Source organism: Rhinolophus hipposideros, assembly GCF_964194185.1.
Source record: "Rhinolophus hipposideros genome assembly, chromosome: 20".
NCBI classification, from domain to species: Eukaryota; Metazoa; Chordata; class Mammalia; order Chiroptera; family Rhinolophidae; genus Rhinolophus; species Rhinolophus hipposideros.
The window spans coordinates 12,576,054-12,588,180 of NC_138066.1; the positions used below are offsets into that span (position 1 = coordinate 12,576,054).

General features: G+C 55.4%; 1 protein-coding gene across 5 annotated transcripts in view; it reads right to left on the reverse strand.

Annotated features, from left to right (window-relative positions):
- The window catches only part of SLC13A5 (solute carrier family 13 member 5), a 29,680-nt gene extending 17,935 nt beyond the window's left edge, over positions 1-11,745 (reverse strand). For 2 of the 5 annotated variants that reach the window (XM_081028348.1, XM_081028344.1), the window contains exons 1-6: positions 11,058-11,745; positions 6,989-7,117; positions 6,576-6,712; positions 3,847-4,034; positions 2,642-2,810; positions 1,007-1,129 (exon numbers count right to left, since the gene is read on the reverse strand). In XM_081028348.1, coding sequence (XP_080884474.1) covers positions 1,007-1,129; positions 2,642-2,810; positions 3,847-4,034; positions 6,576-6,712; positions 6,989-7,117; positions 11,058-11,159 — 848 coding nt within the window. In that variant the 5' untranslated portion in view covers positions 11,160-11,745. Of the gene's footprint in view, positions 1-1,006; positions 1,130-2,641; positions 2,811-3,846; positions 4,035-6,575; positions 6,713-6,988; positions 7,118-7,980; positions 8,526-10,903; positions 11,027-11,057 lie in introns of those variants that run through there. The other 3 variants (XM_081028345.1, XM_081028346.1, XM_081028347.1) reach the window with 3 other exon arrangements.
- Between the last annotated feature and the right edge of the window lie 382 nt (positions 11,746-12,127).

Consider the following 12,127-nt stretch of genomic DNA (forward strand, 5'->3'; position numbering starts at 1 on the left):
TCTGAGAGTTCATTGCGCTGGCCACTTAGGCCCCTGTCTTTCATTTGGCTCCAGCTGCCCATGAACGAGGGCCCAGAGCACATGGCTCATAGCTAAGTCCTTTCCATCCCAGGGTGACAGGGTCACCTTTGTGCCACAGATAAATTTGCGCCTTTTAAAATCACAACAGCTTTTTTAGATATGTGCCAGGCACACCTCATGGTTTCTGTCCAAAGTCTGGCTGCTGTCAAGGTTGACTCTTGGTGAACTTGCCAGTGTGCTGGGAAGAGGAAGGTGAACTTTCCAGAACCCGCACACCACTGGGAACATTGTGGGCATTCAGTAAAGGTGTGGGTTTGGATTGTTTGGACCTTGTCAGTAGTCTGCTGTGACCTGACCTAATGGACACATACAGCCAAGTGGAAGTTTGTCCAGCAGTATCGATTTGCACATGGGGACAAGATTCCCTTGAATTGCTTTGACTCACGTTGATGGCACACCTGCTCTTTCTCCCTGGGTCAGGAGCCAGGCGGGGTGCCAGGGACAGAGAGGGCTTACCACAGGCCCCAGAGTTGCCTCGGACGGGGGCAGAAGCAGCCTTGGAACGTGACTACAGGTACTGGGGGACAGGGCTATGAGGTGCCCAGGCCAGCCCAGAGGAGAAGCAAGGAATTCTTCCATGATGGAATTCCAGGACGGGGGTGAGGGAAAGTCGGGAAAGGTGTCCCTGAGGAAGCAGCATTTGAGCTGGCCTGGGAGGCTGAGGTGCTTGGAAGGCAGGAAGGTAGGGCATTCCAGGAAGAGGGAGCAGCATGTGAAAAGGCTCAGTGAGCAGCCTGAGGTGGCCTCCCACCCTTAGGAGTTGCTCGCTTTGGCTCAAGGGTGTCAAAGTAAACACAGGTAGTGGAGCTGGAGAAACAGTCAGAACCAGACAGGAAGAACTTTGTGGAGTTGCCTACTGAGTCTGAGGATTCTTCTGCAGGCGCATGGCAGATTAGACACTATTCTGGAAGCAGCTCGAACTTACTTGAATCCCATATAAATACACTGGAGCCACAACCAGGCGAGCAGCAGCATTATCACCATGTTGGGGAAGGCAAATCCAAACCAAGAGGCGAAGTTCACGGTATCTTTGCTGTCAGGAAACAATCTGAAGGGAGAAATACAGGTCCACATCTCTACCAGACGCTGAGCAGTGGACCCCACGAGACAGTCTGGAGCAGGGACCTCCTCTTCCTGAGGTCCAGCCTCCCAAGTCCACCACCTGGTAATATCCCCAATCAGGTGGGGGGGCCTCAGAACATGGCTACACACAAGACAAGCCTAAGGAGTGACCAACTGACCTTCCTAGGGGTCCAGACCCTGCTGAAAATCTCATGCAAGTCATGGCCCTTCCCTCCAGAAAAATACACCGTTATACACACATAACTTGACCAACCGCTTCAGATGGTCCACTGAGCCTCAGAACCTTCGTTCTGTGAGCTTCTGCAAAGGAAGGGTCCCCGTAGGAAAGCAAATCTCAAAGCTTGCCTGGGTGGGACCAGAAGATGTGTCTGGGGCTGGAGGAAGATCAATTCCACTGCAGGCTCTGCCTCCCTCTCCTAAGAGCTGCTCCCTTTTAGCCCAAGGGTGTCAAAGTAAAAGCTGAGCTTTCTGCACTCAGCCCTGACAGCTCCTTTTTTTCTCAAAGGAACTCCAGGGAGAACTGTAAGGCTATCATTACAGAAAACAGTCACAGGGTCAAAATAGTCTGTTTGTTGGATCTCAGGTGTGCCCAGCCAGGCTCCAGGCCTGTCCTTCCCACCTCCTAGCTGCCCTCCCCACCTGTCCAGGGCTCTTGTATGCCCAGGACAGGCACCATGATATTTAAGTTCCTTCCCTCCGTGCCCACTACAGTTTGTACTTACGTTCATTAATGCATTTACATGACCCACCTAGAACTCTCCAGGTGTCTGCTAACCTCAGCTGACCATGAATATCCCATGGACAGGGCCCAGGATTCCCTCACTTCTGTGATGCCAGCCTCACCCGACACAAGGCCAGGCACAGAACTGGGTCCTCAAGCCCTGTGTCCCTTTGTGGCCAAAGAAAGTTCCAGACCACAGACCACCCCTGTGGTCTACTTGGGGCCTCACAAGGGCACTGGTCACATCAAGGGCAATCCGAGGAACTATATTGAATGAGCTGGTGACAAAGTGAGTGACCTAACCTCTAATGTTTGTACCATCTCTAGATCCCCAATCGCAAAGGACCTTCACCATTTACAACCAAGGTCGGTGAGCCAGCTTTGAGGGGGACATCTGTAGGTGTGCGTGTTTTCCCCAAATTTTAACCAAGGACCCAACATCTGGGACGACGTTGTCCTTTCCCATGATTTTAGTGGTAGAGTTTGATCATTTGACCTGTCCAAGTGAGAATCCTGAGCCCAGGAAAGAAAGGCGGGACTTACCCCAGGACAGAAAGCAACCAGGTCTGAGGACGGTCATCAGCTCCCACCCCTGATGGGTCCTGAGCAGCTGCAACAGTGCTGGGACCCAGAGGCTGATGGGGGCACATGCTCCCACCTCTGCCAGGCCCCAGCTCCAGGGCCCAGCTGAGGAGGATGGGGAGGTGGGCGGTCCCTCCAATCCCAGGGCCCCAGAGGGCGTGGCCAGTGACTCACTCATGCATCTGGCCCAGGAGCACCACGTTGGGTCCTGTCCCGGTCAGGGTGGCAGTGCCTCCGATGCTGGCGGCGTAGCACACGCACAGGGTCATGGCTTTGCACATGCTCTTCCTGTCACAATTCTCCCGCTGCCCCAGAGCAGGGCCTTCAAAAATCACTTGGCTCCCTGTAGTGACACAGCTCCATGAGCCGAGCCACCCTGGAGGCCATCGGCTCAGCTCTAACGCTTCACTCTGCTGCTGACCTGAGGATGGGGACATGCCAGCTATGCTGGCTCCCTCCACAGGTTTTCCTCAGCCTCCAGCCCAAAGTTGTAGTCTGGCCCTATCTGTCTTCCCGCAGTCCCTTCCCATGGCTTCCTCAAGGCTCCTTGATGCCCTGTGCAAATTCAGCAACTTCAGACACACGCCTTTCTTTCCTGCCTCTTTGCTATTGCTCCAGCTGGTCACTCCGTGTGTGTGTGTGTGTGTGGCGGGGGGTCCAAATCCACCTCAAATGTCCTCTCCTTCTGGCAAGACCTCTTCCTTGTCTGAGCTCCCTCAGTGTCTGGTTTGTGGCACCCCGTGGCTTCCCCAAGTCAGAAGAACTGCACGTGGGGCCTCATTACCCTGCCCCACTGGGCTCCATGGGTCCAAAGTATGGATGTGTCGGCATCATCTCAGCAGGCCCAGGGTCTGGCCATCAGGCCATCGGCATGGGTCAAGCCCCCCTGTGCTGCGCCCTGGGGATGGTGTAGCAAACAAGGCAGAAAATAAAACAGGCACCGTCTGACTTCCCTGAGCTCGGCCCCTACTGGGGAAGCCACATGGGACAACCACCCCAATATCTGTGGGAGCAGAGAGTGGATGAGCGGTTTGAACTGTTCAGGGGAGGCCTCCCTGAGGATGAGTAAGAAAAGGAAGGGTTCAGGGGCACCCAGTAGGTGCTCAAAAGATGCCCAAATGAATAATCAAATGATCATGCACTGATTTCTGTGATTGGCGGGAACTGACGGTGGAACTTGCTGTAAGTTCTACTAAAGGATCTAATTTTTGTGCAATAATTACATCCCTAAAACTTATGAAAATAGCGTTTTCTAAGTATTTCTCTTATATGTCTGTTCAAAAGTGGGTTCCAGGAGTTGGGGAGGTGGCCAAAGCTTTTTGGCAACAGAGGGAAAGGCTGCTACCGTGGACCCTGGCAGCATCTGGCCAGGGGCTCACCTGGCAGCTCACTGGGCTTGCCCTTGTCTGCTAGCTCCAGGGCCCCCAGGCCGGCCTCGGTGGCTGTGCTCGTGGCCTCCATCTGCTGCAGCACGGCCTCCACAATGGGGACCATCATGGCTGTGGTGGCCGTGTTGCTGATCCACATGGAGAGAAAGGCTGTGACACCCATGAAGCCCAGCATCAGCCTGCAGAGGAGGAGCAGAAAGGAGAGCGGGAGAATCCTACCCCACCCACCTCCTTCCCCAGCCTTTAGGGAGCAACGGGAGCGAGGTCCCCCTGCAGGGATGCCAGAGGTCAAGGCCAAGGTGCTGAGGCCAGTTCAAGACCCGGAAGTCCGGGAGAGCATCGTACTTGTAGTACCTGCTTCCCTCCCCCACCTCCCTACCTCCCTCTTCCCCTCCTTTCTCCACTTCCTTCCTTCTTTTCTCCTTTCTACGTCTCTCCCACAGACATTACTGATATCTAGTCTGCTGGCTCTCAGGGTCACCAAGAGGCCTTTCTCAGCCCCAGTCATGGTTCTAAGGAGGCCCATCTAGCAGGGGCATCACAGACATCCAGATGTGAAGAGCTGGCCCTTGTGTGACCTAAGGATGTGCTGGAGCAGCCCTACATGCAGGTAGCTCCAACATCCCACCCCAGAGCCTGTTCTCCCCTAAGTTCAGAAGGGCTTGCAGAGTAGCCTTCAGGGGTAGGGCAAGCCTGGGTGGAGCCTGGGGAAGTGGAATCTCCCTCATGGGAGCGGCCGACACCCCTACCCTCGCTGCCTCTCTCTGCACACACACACTTTGTACCCCTTCCACTCTGCAATGGATCAGATCAAACAAACAATATTCAGAAAACATGTTCCCTTCATGTGTAACACCTGTCTTCCACCTCTGTCCCACATCGGCCATCTGCCTAGAACATTCTTCAGTGTCCTTCAAAAACCTGTCAGATAAGGTCCCTCCTCTGTGGCTTCCCTCCCGGTCAGACCAGGCATGGCTGAACACACCCTCCTCCATCCTCCCTTCAACACTAAGCACTGGCTGGCCTCAGAGGACCTGTTTCCTTGTCTGTTCTTTCCTCAGATGGTGAGCAGGGGAAGGGTCTGATTTTTCTGCATGGCTTCCAAGCACCCCAGCACAAGGCCAGGAACAGAAGGCACCGAGGGATGGCTGGCTGGATGGAAAGCAACTGCTCTCGGTCTCCATGGCCCTCTGCAGTCAGGCTTCTCCCCATGGCCACTAATTTGCCTAATGGCTGCATTGCACCAACGTCCAAGCCGGTGTCCATGTGGGTTGGCCTCATGGACCCGTAAGAACAAAGGCTAGGATCCAGGCTGGGAGAAGAGCCCGAGTTTGCATGAATAAGGCTTTGACATGATGTCCCAAGGCACCAAGGGGCCTCAACATGAAGGTCACCCTCGGGGCAGGCAGTGCCATGGACAGCTGGAAGCCAAGCTCAGAGAAGAAGCCAGGTGGCAGAAAGGAGCAGAGACGCATGTGCGAACTTCCTGGATTTGGGAGCAAAAACGCTTCAGTACTCTCAGAACGAGGCCCACCTGCTAATGGAGAAAAGCTGGCCACTCAAAGCATCCTGAGAACAAGAATTCTGAGGCCCCCGAGGTCTCACATTTCTAGAAAAATGCAATGGCTTTTGATTTGACCTACAAACCAATCACTGGATGGGCTTGCTACCATAAAAGGTAACAGAGACCAGTCAAAAAGCTTTCTTCTCAGGGGAGCCTGAGACACCAAGGGACCAGGTAACATCTCTCAGAGGGCAGCCCAGGGTCTGCGAGCTCAGGGCCCCACACGCTTCCTGACACATGGACATCTCAGGGGGGATTTGCTCTGAACTAACGAACTGCTGCCTTCCCAGGGCTGGGCTGGGTGGGCTGCGAGTGGGGGACACACCGTCACTTAGGGAGCGCGTTGCCTCAAAACAAAGGTGCATCCTGAGTTCCTGACTAGGCAGGGGAAGGCCTCATCATACGGGCCACGTCTCATGCGATGCTCCCCAAGTGACTGTCAGCATATCATTTAACCTCTATCTCAAATTCCTCGTGTACAGAACATGGGTCGTAGGAATAATACCCAACTCTCAAGAGTTGTGAGAGGTAAAACGAGGGGATCAATAAACTCTTATTCATGCCTGGGGCGTGGCAGATGCTCAGAATACCCAGGTGATTCTGATTACGCCAACTCCATGGGTGGGTGGGATTGGTGGGGGAGATCTGAGAGAGGAGGGAGAAGCTGAGCTCCTAAGTGACATGAGAGGAAATGAAGTCAGAAGCTTCCTTACAGAGGGACGAGATGTGCCAGCTTTGGAAGGATGACCTTTCTGCTTCCCCCTGAGCTGGGTGGTTGAACCCCCTCTGGCTCGCTTTCCCCACAAATGCCCATCAGGCATGGCTTGACCCAGCCTCCCCCCACCTTGTTCCCTGTGGAACTCTGCAGCCCTCCTCCAGGAAGTCCTCTAAACATCCAGGGACCCTTGCTAACCAGTGTCCCCTGGATTCAGAGAACCCTTACCCACTGCTGTCACCACGGGCTCCCACCACTGCCCATGCATCTGGTATCCCCTGCTAAGATTGTCACATGCCCACCCAGAGGTCCACCTGCCCGCCAAACCCAGGTAATCCTACAGCCAGCCCTCACCTAAGGGTGCTCGGTTTCTGCTACAGCTCCTCCCTAGCCCTGGGGCCCACAGAGAGCCCTGTGGCAAGAAAGGGAAGGTGTAATTACTGTGCAGGCTTGGCCCCCACCCAGAGGAGCGTGCGCAGGGCGATTCTCTTGTGCAGGTTCCAGCGCTCCACAGCCACGGCCACGATGAGGCCGCCCAGGAACAGCATGTTAGTGTCTTTCATGTACTGGACACACACCTGGAGGGGGGACAGGGAGGCTCCATCAGGGTTGTCTCTTGGCCACATACCGCTTGGGCCCATGGCCACCCAAGTCCCCAGAGACAGGCAAGCAGACCAGATGCTGACTTCATGGACAGCTTGGCGTGGGGATGGAGGGTCAAGTGGTGTGTCTGCCAAAAAGAATCCATGGTGGGCTTACCTGGTCCCCTGGGGCCTCGGCAGCTCAGAGAGGGGCTTGGAGAATGAGCAAAGGGGAGGAAAAGGAATCCACCAGGACCCCCTGGGTCTGCTCACCTGCTTGGAGTCCAGAATCTTGAAGAGTGGGAAGAGCAAGGCAGGCATGAGGGAGGTGACAGCCAGAGGGATGACTTCTGTGCACCAGTAAATGGCCATGAGGATGATGACGTAGGCACATCTGACAAACTGAAGAGACAGCCCTGAGGCCTCGGCACGCTGCTGCCCTCAGTCTCATCATATGTTAAATGTGGATAATAATATCCACGTCCCTAGGTTGTTTAATGTTTCATCGGCATTTTTATTATAATCATTATTAACCACCTCTCTGTCCTTTTATTAACCACCTCTCTGTCTCTATTATTAACTCTGCCCTCTCTCTCATCCCAACCTAGTCACCAAGACCTACTGCTTCTAGACCTTCATTCTCTGGCCTCTTCCCCTTCCCCCCTTCACCCACCACGGCCGCGGCTTTGGCTCAGGCCACATCTCCTCCTGCCTAGATGGCTACAACTATCTTCTAATTTGATCTCTCTAGTTGTATCACACCACATTGCTGCTCCTTCTTTCTCTTTTGTAAATCTGATCATATCACTCCCTGTTTAAAAGCCTCTTGCTTCCAGGACAAAACCCACATGCCTTAGCATGATTTAGGAGACCTAGTGCAATGGAGCAGGCCCTGCAGACCCCTCCAAACGCATCTCCTAGCCCACTTACACCCCGAGTTCCAGCTACCCCAGAGCACTGGCAATAACCGAAGCTCTTACTCTTACACACACCGCCCCCCATGGCTCAGCTCAGCATTTCTCCTTGGGCACCTGTCCCCACCTCCCCCACAGACTGGGTCTGTGGCCTCCCTCTGTGTTTTCCTCCCCACCCAGACCCTCGGCAATTTGCACATTGGGTTGTCATCATTTGTTTCCTGGACGGTCTCCCCACTACCACGACCAAACAGCGAGCACCTTGAGGGGAGAGCCAGTGTTTGTGGATTCACTCTGTCCTCAGCACCCAGCACAGGCCTGGCACTTAGGAGACGCTCAGTAAATACCTACTAGAGGAATGGGCCAGCACAGCAGGGGCTACAACAGCACTGCCGTGAAGATGTACCTGCACGCTGTCACTGCTTATCATCACCCAAAGGGCACATATTAGACGCATGAAACATTGCATGAAGACTTAGACAGTCTTTGTTTGAACTGAGTCATAAAAAATAAATCTTCCTTCTGTATCCCATGAGCACCCAGGACATCTCCCTCCCGTTTAGCACAGTGTTTCTCCGCCTCAGCACGATGGACATTTTCGGATGATTCTTCGTGTTGTGGGGATGGTTGTCCTATGGTAGGATGTTTGGCAGGATCCTCCACACCACGAGATGTCAGTAGCACTTTCTCCAGTTGTGACAACAAAAAATGTCTCCAGTCCCCTGCTTGGGGGTTGCAGATATCAATGCTGATTGAAGCCACCAGACTCAAGGCAGGACAACAGTGTGGTAGAAGCCCAGGCTGTGCCACCAGGCAGACCTGATCAGTGTCCACTGTCTGCCATTGTCTGGCCTTCAACGGTCCCTCAACAATGTCACTGATAAAATACTCCTCTCACTCCCAACCCTGGCCCCCCTGCTTGTTCCATGTCCTCACCTGTAAATTGAGGATTTAAGAGTACCCATTTTTAACACATAGCATACATAAAGTGCTCGGTGAATTTTTATTATCTAAACTTAGGCGAGGCGAGGCGAGGCGAGGCGAGAAGAGAAGAGAAGAGAAGAGAAGAGAAGAGAAGAGAAGAGAAGAGAAGAGAAGAGAAGAGAAGAGAAGAGAAGAGAAGAGAAGAGAAGAGAAGAGAAGAGAAGAGAAGAGAAGAGAAGAGAAGAGAAGAGAAGAGAAGAGAAGAGATGAGATTGATTTCTGGAGAGAAGGCCATCAAAATTATAGTAAATTATGGCAATTGAGAGTATTTTCATTATTACTTTATACTTTACAGACTTTAAAAATAAGATTTTGAAAACAAATTTAATAAAATAAATGATACAAAAAAACGTATCATTAAAAAGCTATTTTTAAAAAAATGCACTCAGAGAAAGGGTAGAAAAAATGGAACAGAGATGAAGCCAGGAATGCAGCAAGGTGGCGGAGAGGAAGAAAAGAAGGAAGCCTGCAGGAGAGGGGCCAGGGCACCGGCAGAGGGTGGCGTGCACGGAGTCACTGCCCCACTTGGACAGTACTAGCCAGGCTGCCAAGCTTTCCCTGGCCTCCCCGTAGCTCTGCCCCATGCCAATATCTCTGGGTGTCCTGGCACAATGATGTGGCTTTGGGGGTAGGGGGGCAGGGTCAGGGAGCTCGTCAGTGGTGACTAAACAGAGACACAAAGGGAGAAAACACCAAGACAGGCATCCAGGCTCCCAGTCACCTGCCCCAGTGGGAGGGAAAGCACGTGAAGGCAGACTTTGGAAGGACTTTCACGGATGTCGTCTCTTCCCTTACCCGATCCTCACTCCCAGGTCAGGTTAATGACATGTATATACACCCTGAGTTGGGGGTCCCAGCCCAGGACCATCCATGTGCGTGGGGGTGGGGGTGGGGCCAGGGTAGGAGTGGGGTCTCAGTCATACTCTCCTGGAACAGGAAGTTCAGCCAAGCTACTATAATTATTCCAGGGAACATCACTCCCCCTGCCCCCCGCAGAACCAAAATCACAGCTCTCCCGCCTGGCTGCCTCTCACAGACAATAACAGCCCCAAATCTCTTTCTACAGAGGAAGTATGGCTGCTCACAGTTGGTATGGCAACTGAAGGGCCATCGCAGTTGGATCTGCTGTCCTTGGCCCATCCAGGGCCTGTGCTCAGCCCACCCAAAAGTTCCTCTCAGCCTCCCCCTTCCACATCCTAGGAACCAGTATCATTCCTTTGGGCACCCCAAACCATAAGATATCAGAACCAAACCACCTTGCCCCATTGTACAGACGAGAACATCAAGGCCCAGAAAACGCAGGGGCTTTGCTAAAATCACAACGATGAGTGAATAGAGGAAGTCCAGTTCTCTCATACAGTTGGCTTTCTGAAACCCTTGTACAACCCCACTCCTCCAGGACTGCCCCTAGAGTATCCTGTTTGCCAAACCTGCCTGGGAGGTGGGGGGCAAGCCGGGGGTTTCCTGTCTGGGCTTAGAGTGAAAGGGCTGAAAGAGGGAATGAGGAAGGAGCAGCCAGCAGCCACAAAAGGCTTCAAAGACCTCGGGCCTCTGCCAAATATGCTTCACACAGCCCAGCACAGCTTGGGCCAGGGCTCCCAGCACCGCCTCCACCCCGTGGCCAAGGCCATTCATTCTCTGCCTCCCTCCCAGAAGCAGTGGGAGGCCAGGGCATGGGACACCGCTTCCCTGCAGCCCTGGGTGGTGCCACCCAAGGCGTGAGTCCTGGGAACATGTCTGTCTCCTGCCACAGCCACAGCAGGGCAGTGAGCGAAGCAGGCCAATCCTGACCTGCTTTTCAGCTGGAGCAGGATTTTGACTCAGCTGTGGCTTCCTAGGTTTCAGAGATGCATAGACATGTGGACCATAGGTAGGGAAAGCAAGGCTCAAAGAAGGGCCAGAGAGTGGCAGAACGGCACTCAGGATCCACTTAGATGATGATTTTTTTTCTGTAGGTCCCTAACTGACGGCGAGCCACCTACAGCTGAGAAGTCCCCAATCGCTAATGGAAGAGACCGGAGCCAGAAGGGGGAAAAGACGAGCGCCCAGGCTCTCTGTCCTCATGGGTGGTATTAGGGTGGGTGAGAGGGAGAGGGAATGAGATTATGCACTCTAGGGAGATTCTGCGCCCTGGGCTGAGCCTATGGATGTGCTGTGTGGCCGAGATCTGAGCTAACCTCTACGTTTCTGTGCTTGTTGGGACCGTTCTTGCACCCTGGGATCTGTGAACCCCAAGGTCGGTGCGCCTCGGGGTCTCCGTGCCCCTCGGAATTCTTCACAGGGCACCTACCATCTGGCACCCGGCGCTCCCAAGTGCGCGCGCCCCCAGGAGAGCTGTGCCCACCCGGGAGTCTGTGCACTCCAACTCAGCGCTCCCGGGTTCGGTGCCCGCTGCTGGGACCAGGCGCCTGGAGTCCACGGGGCTGCCGGGAGACGCAACTGACCTTGGCGGGCATCAGAATGATGAGTGGCAGCAGCAGTAGCGGGGTGACGAACAAGATCGCGAAGGACTTGAACTTGGAGACATAGCTCAGTGCCGAGGCCATCGCGCGGGAGGGAGACCGACTGGAGAGGCCAGTGAGGGGCAGCCAGAGGCTCCGCGGGCTTAAGAAGGGGCCACAGTCCCCGGGGATGCGGGGGGGGGGGGCAGCGGCAACTCCGCCCCCCCACGGCGGGGCCTCCGCGCGGCCCCTGGGCGGGGTCGGTGGGGCGCGCCTACCCCCAACTCTGCCCCCCGGCGGCTGCCCGAGGCGCCTGCGGATTCCAGCGCTGGAGACCGGCCCGCCAGGAGCGGCTGGGGCCCGGGCGCCTCAGGACTCTGCAAGCCTTTCCCCACCGTCCTGGACACAGGCATGGCCGGGGCCGCCAGGCGGGGTGCGAGCGGCCATTCATTCTGCCTGCGGTGGCAGGCGGGCCTCCCGTGTGCGCACCTGCCCTTCCCGGGCCCTGCAGGGGTCCCAGCTGAAAGCCCCCACCGGCCTCTCGGTCTTGCGGATCCCGCTCCCGAATCTCGCTCCCTTTCGCCTCGTTACTGCCTCCCCTCGCACCCGCATCCCGGAGGGGTCTCTGGCAGAGGTGATGACCACGCCCCGCACCCTCAGGACGGCCGCCCCCTCCCGGGTCGCTCCTGGCTTCTCCGCCGCGTCCGCGCTGCTCTGGGCCCAGGACCCCTTTCCCCGCGCGTGTCCCCTCCCACCCAGCGCTTCCCGGGCGCTCCTGGGCAATCGCGGAGGCGGCGAGGCCACTGTCCTCCGTCATCTGAGCGCCGTCTGCCCCCCAGCGGACACCCGCGCAACCCGCCGACGGGCTCTGACTTTGCTGGGTCTCAGACGCCCGCCGCCCGCCCGACCCAAGCAACTACTGCTATTTTACTGCGGGAAACGGGGATCCGGCGAGGAAGGGACTTAACCCAGACCACACAGAGCGCCGTTCATTCATTTGGCAGAACTCCTGCCAACGCGCACTGAGCACCAGTTCTGTGCTGAGCCTTGTTCTGGGCGCTGGAGGTCCAAGG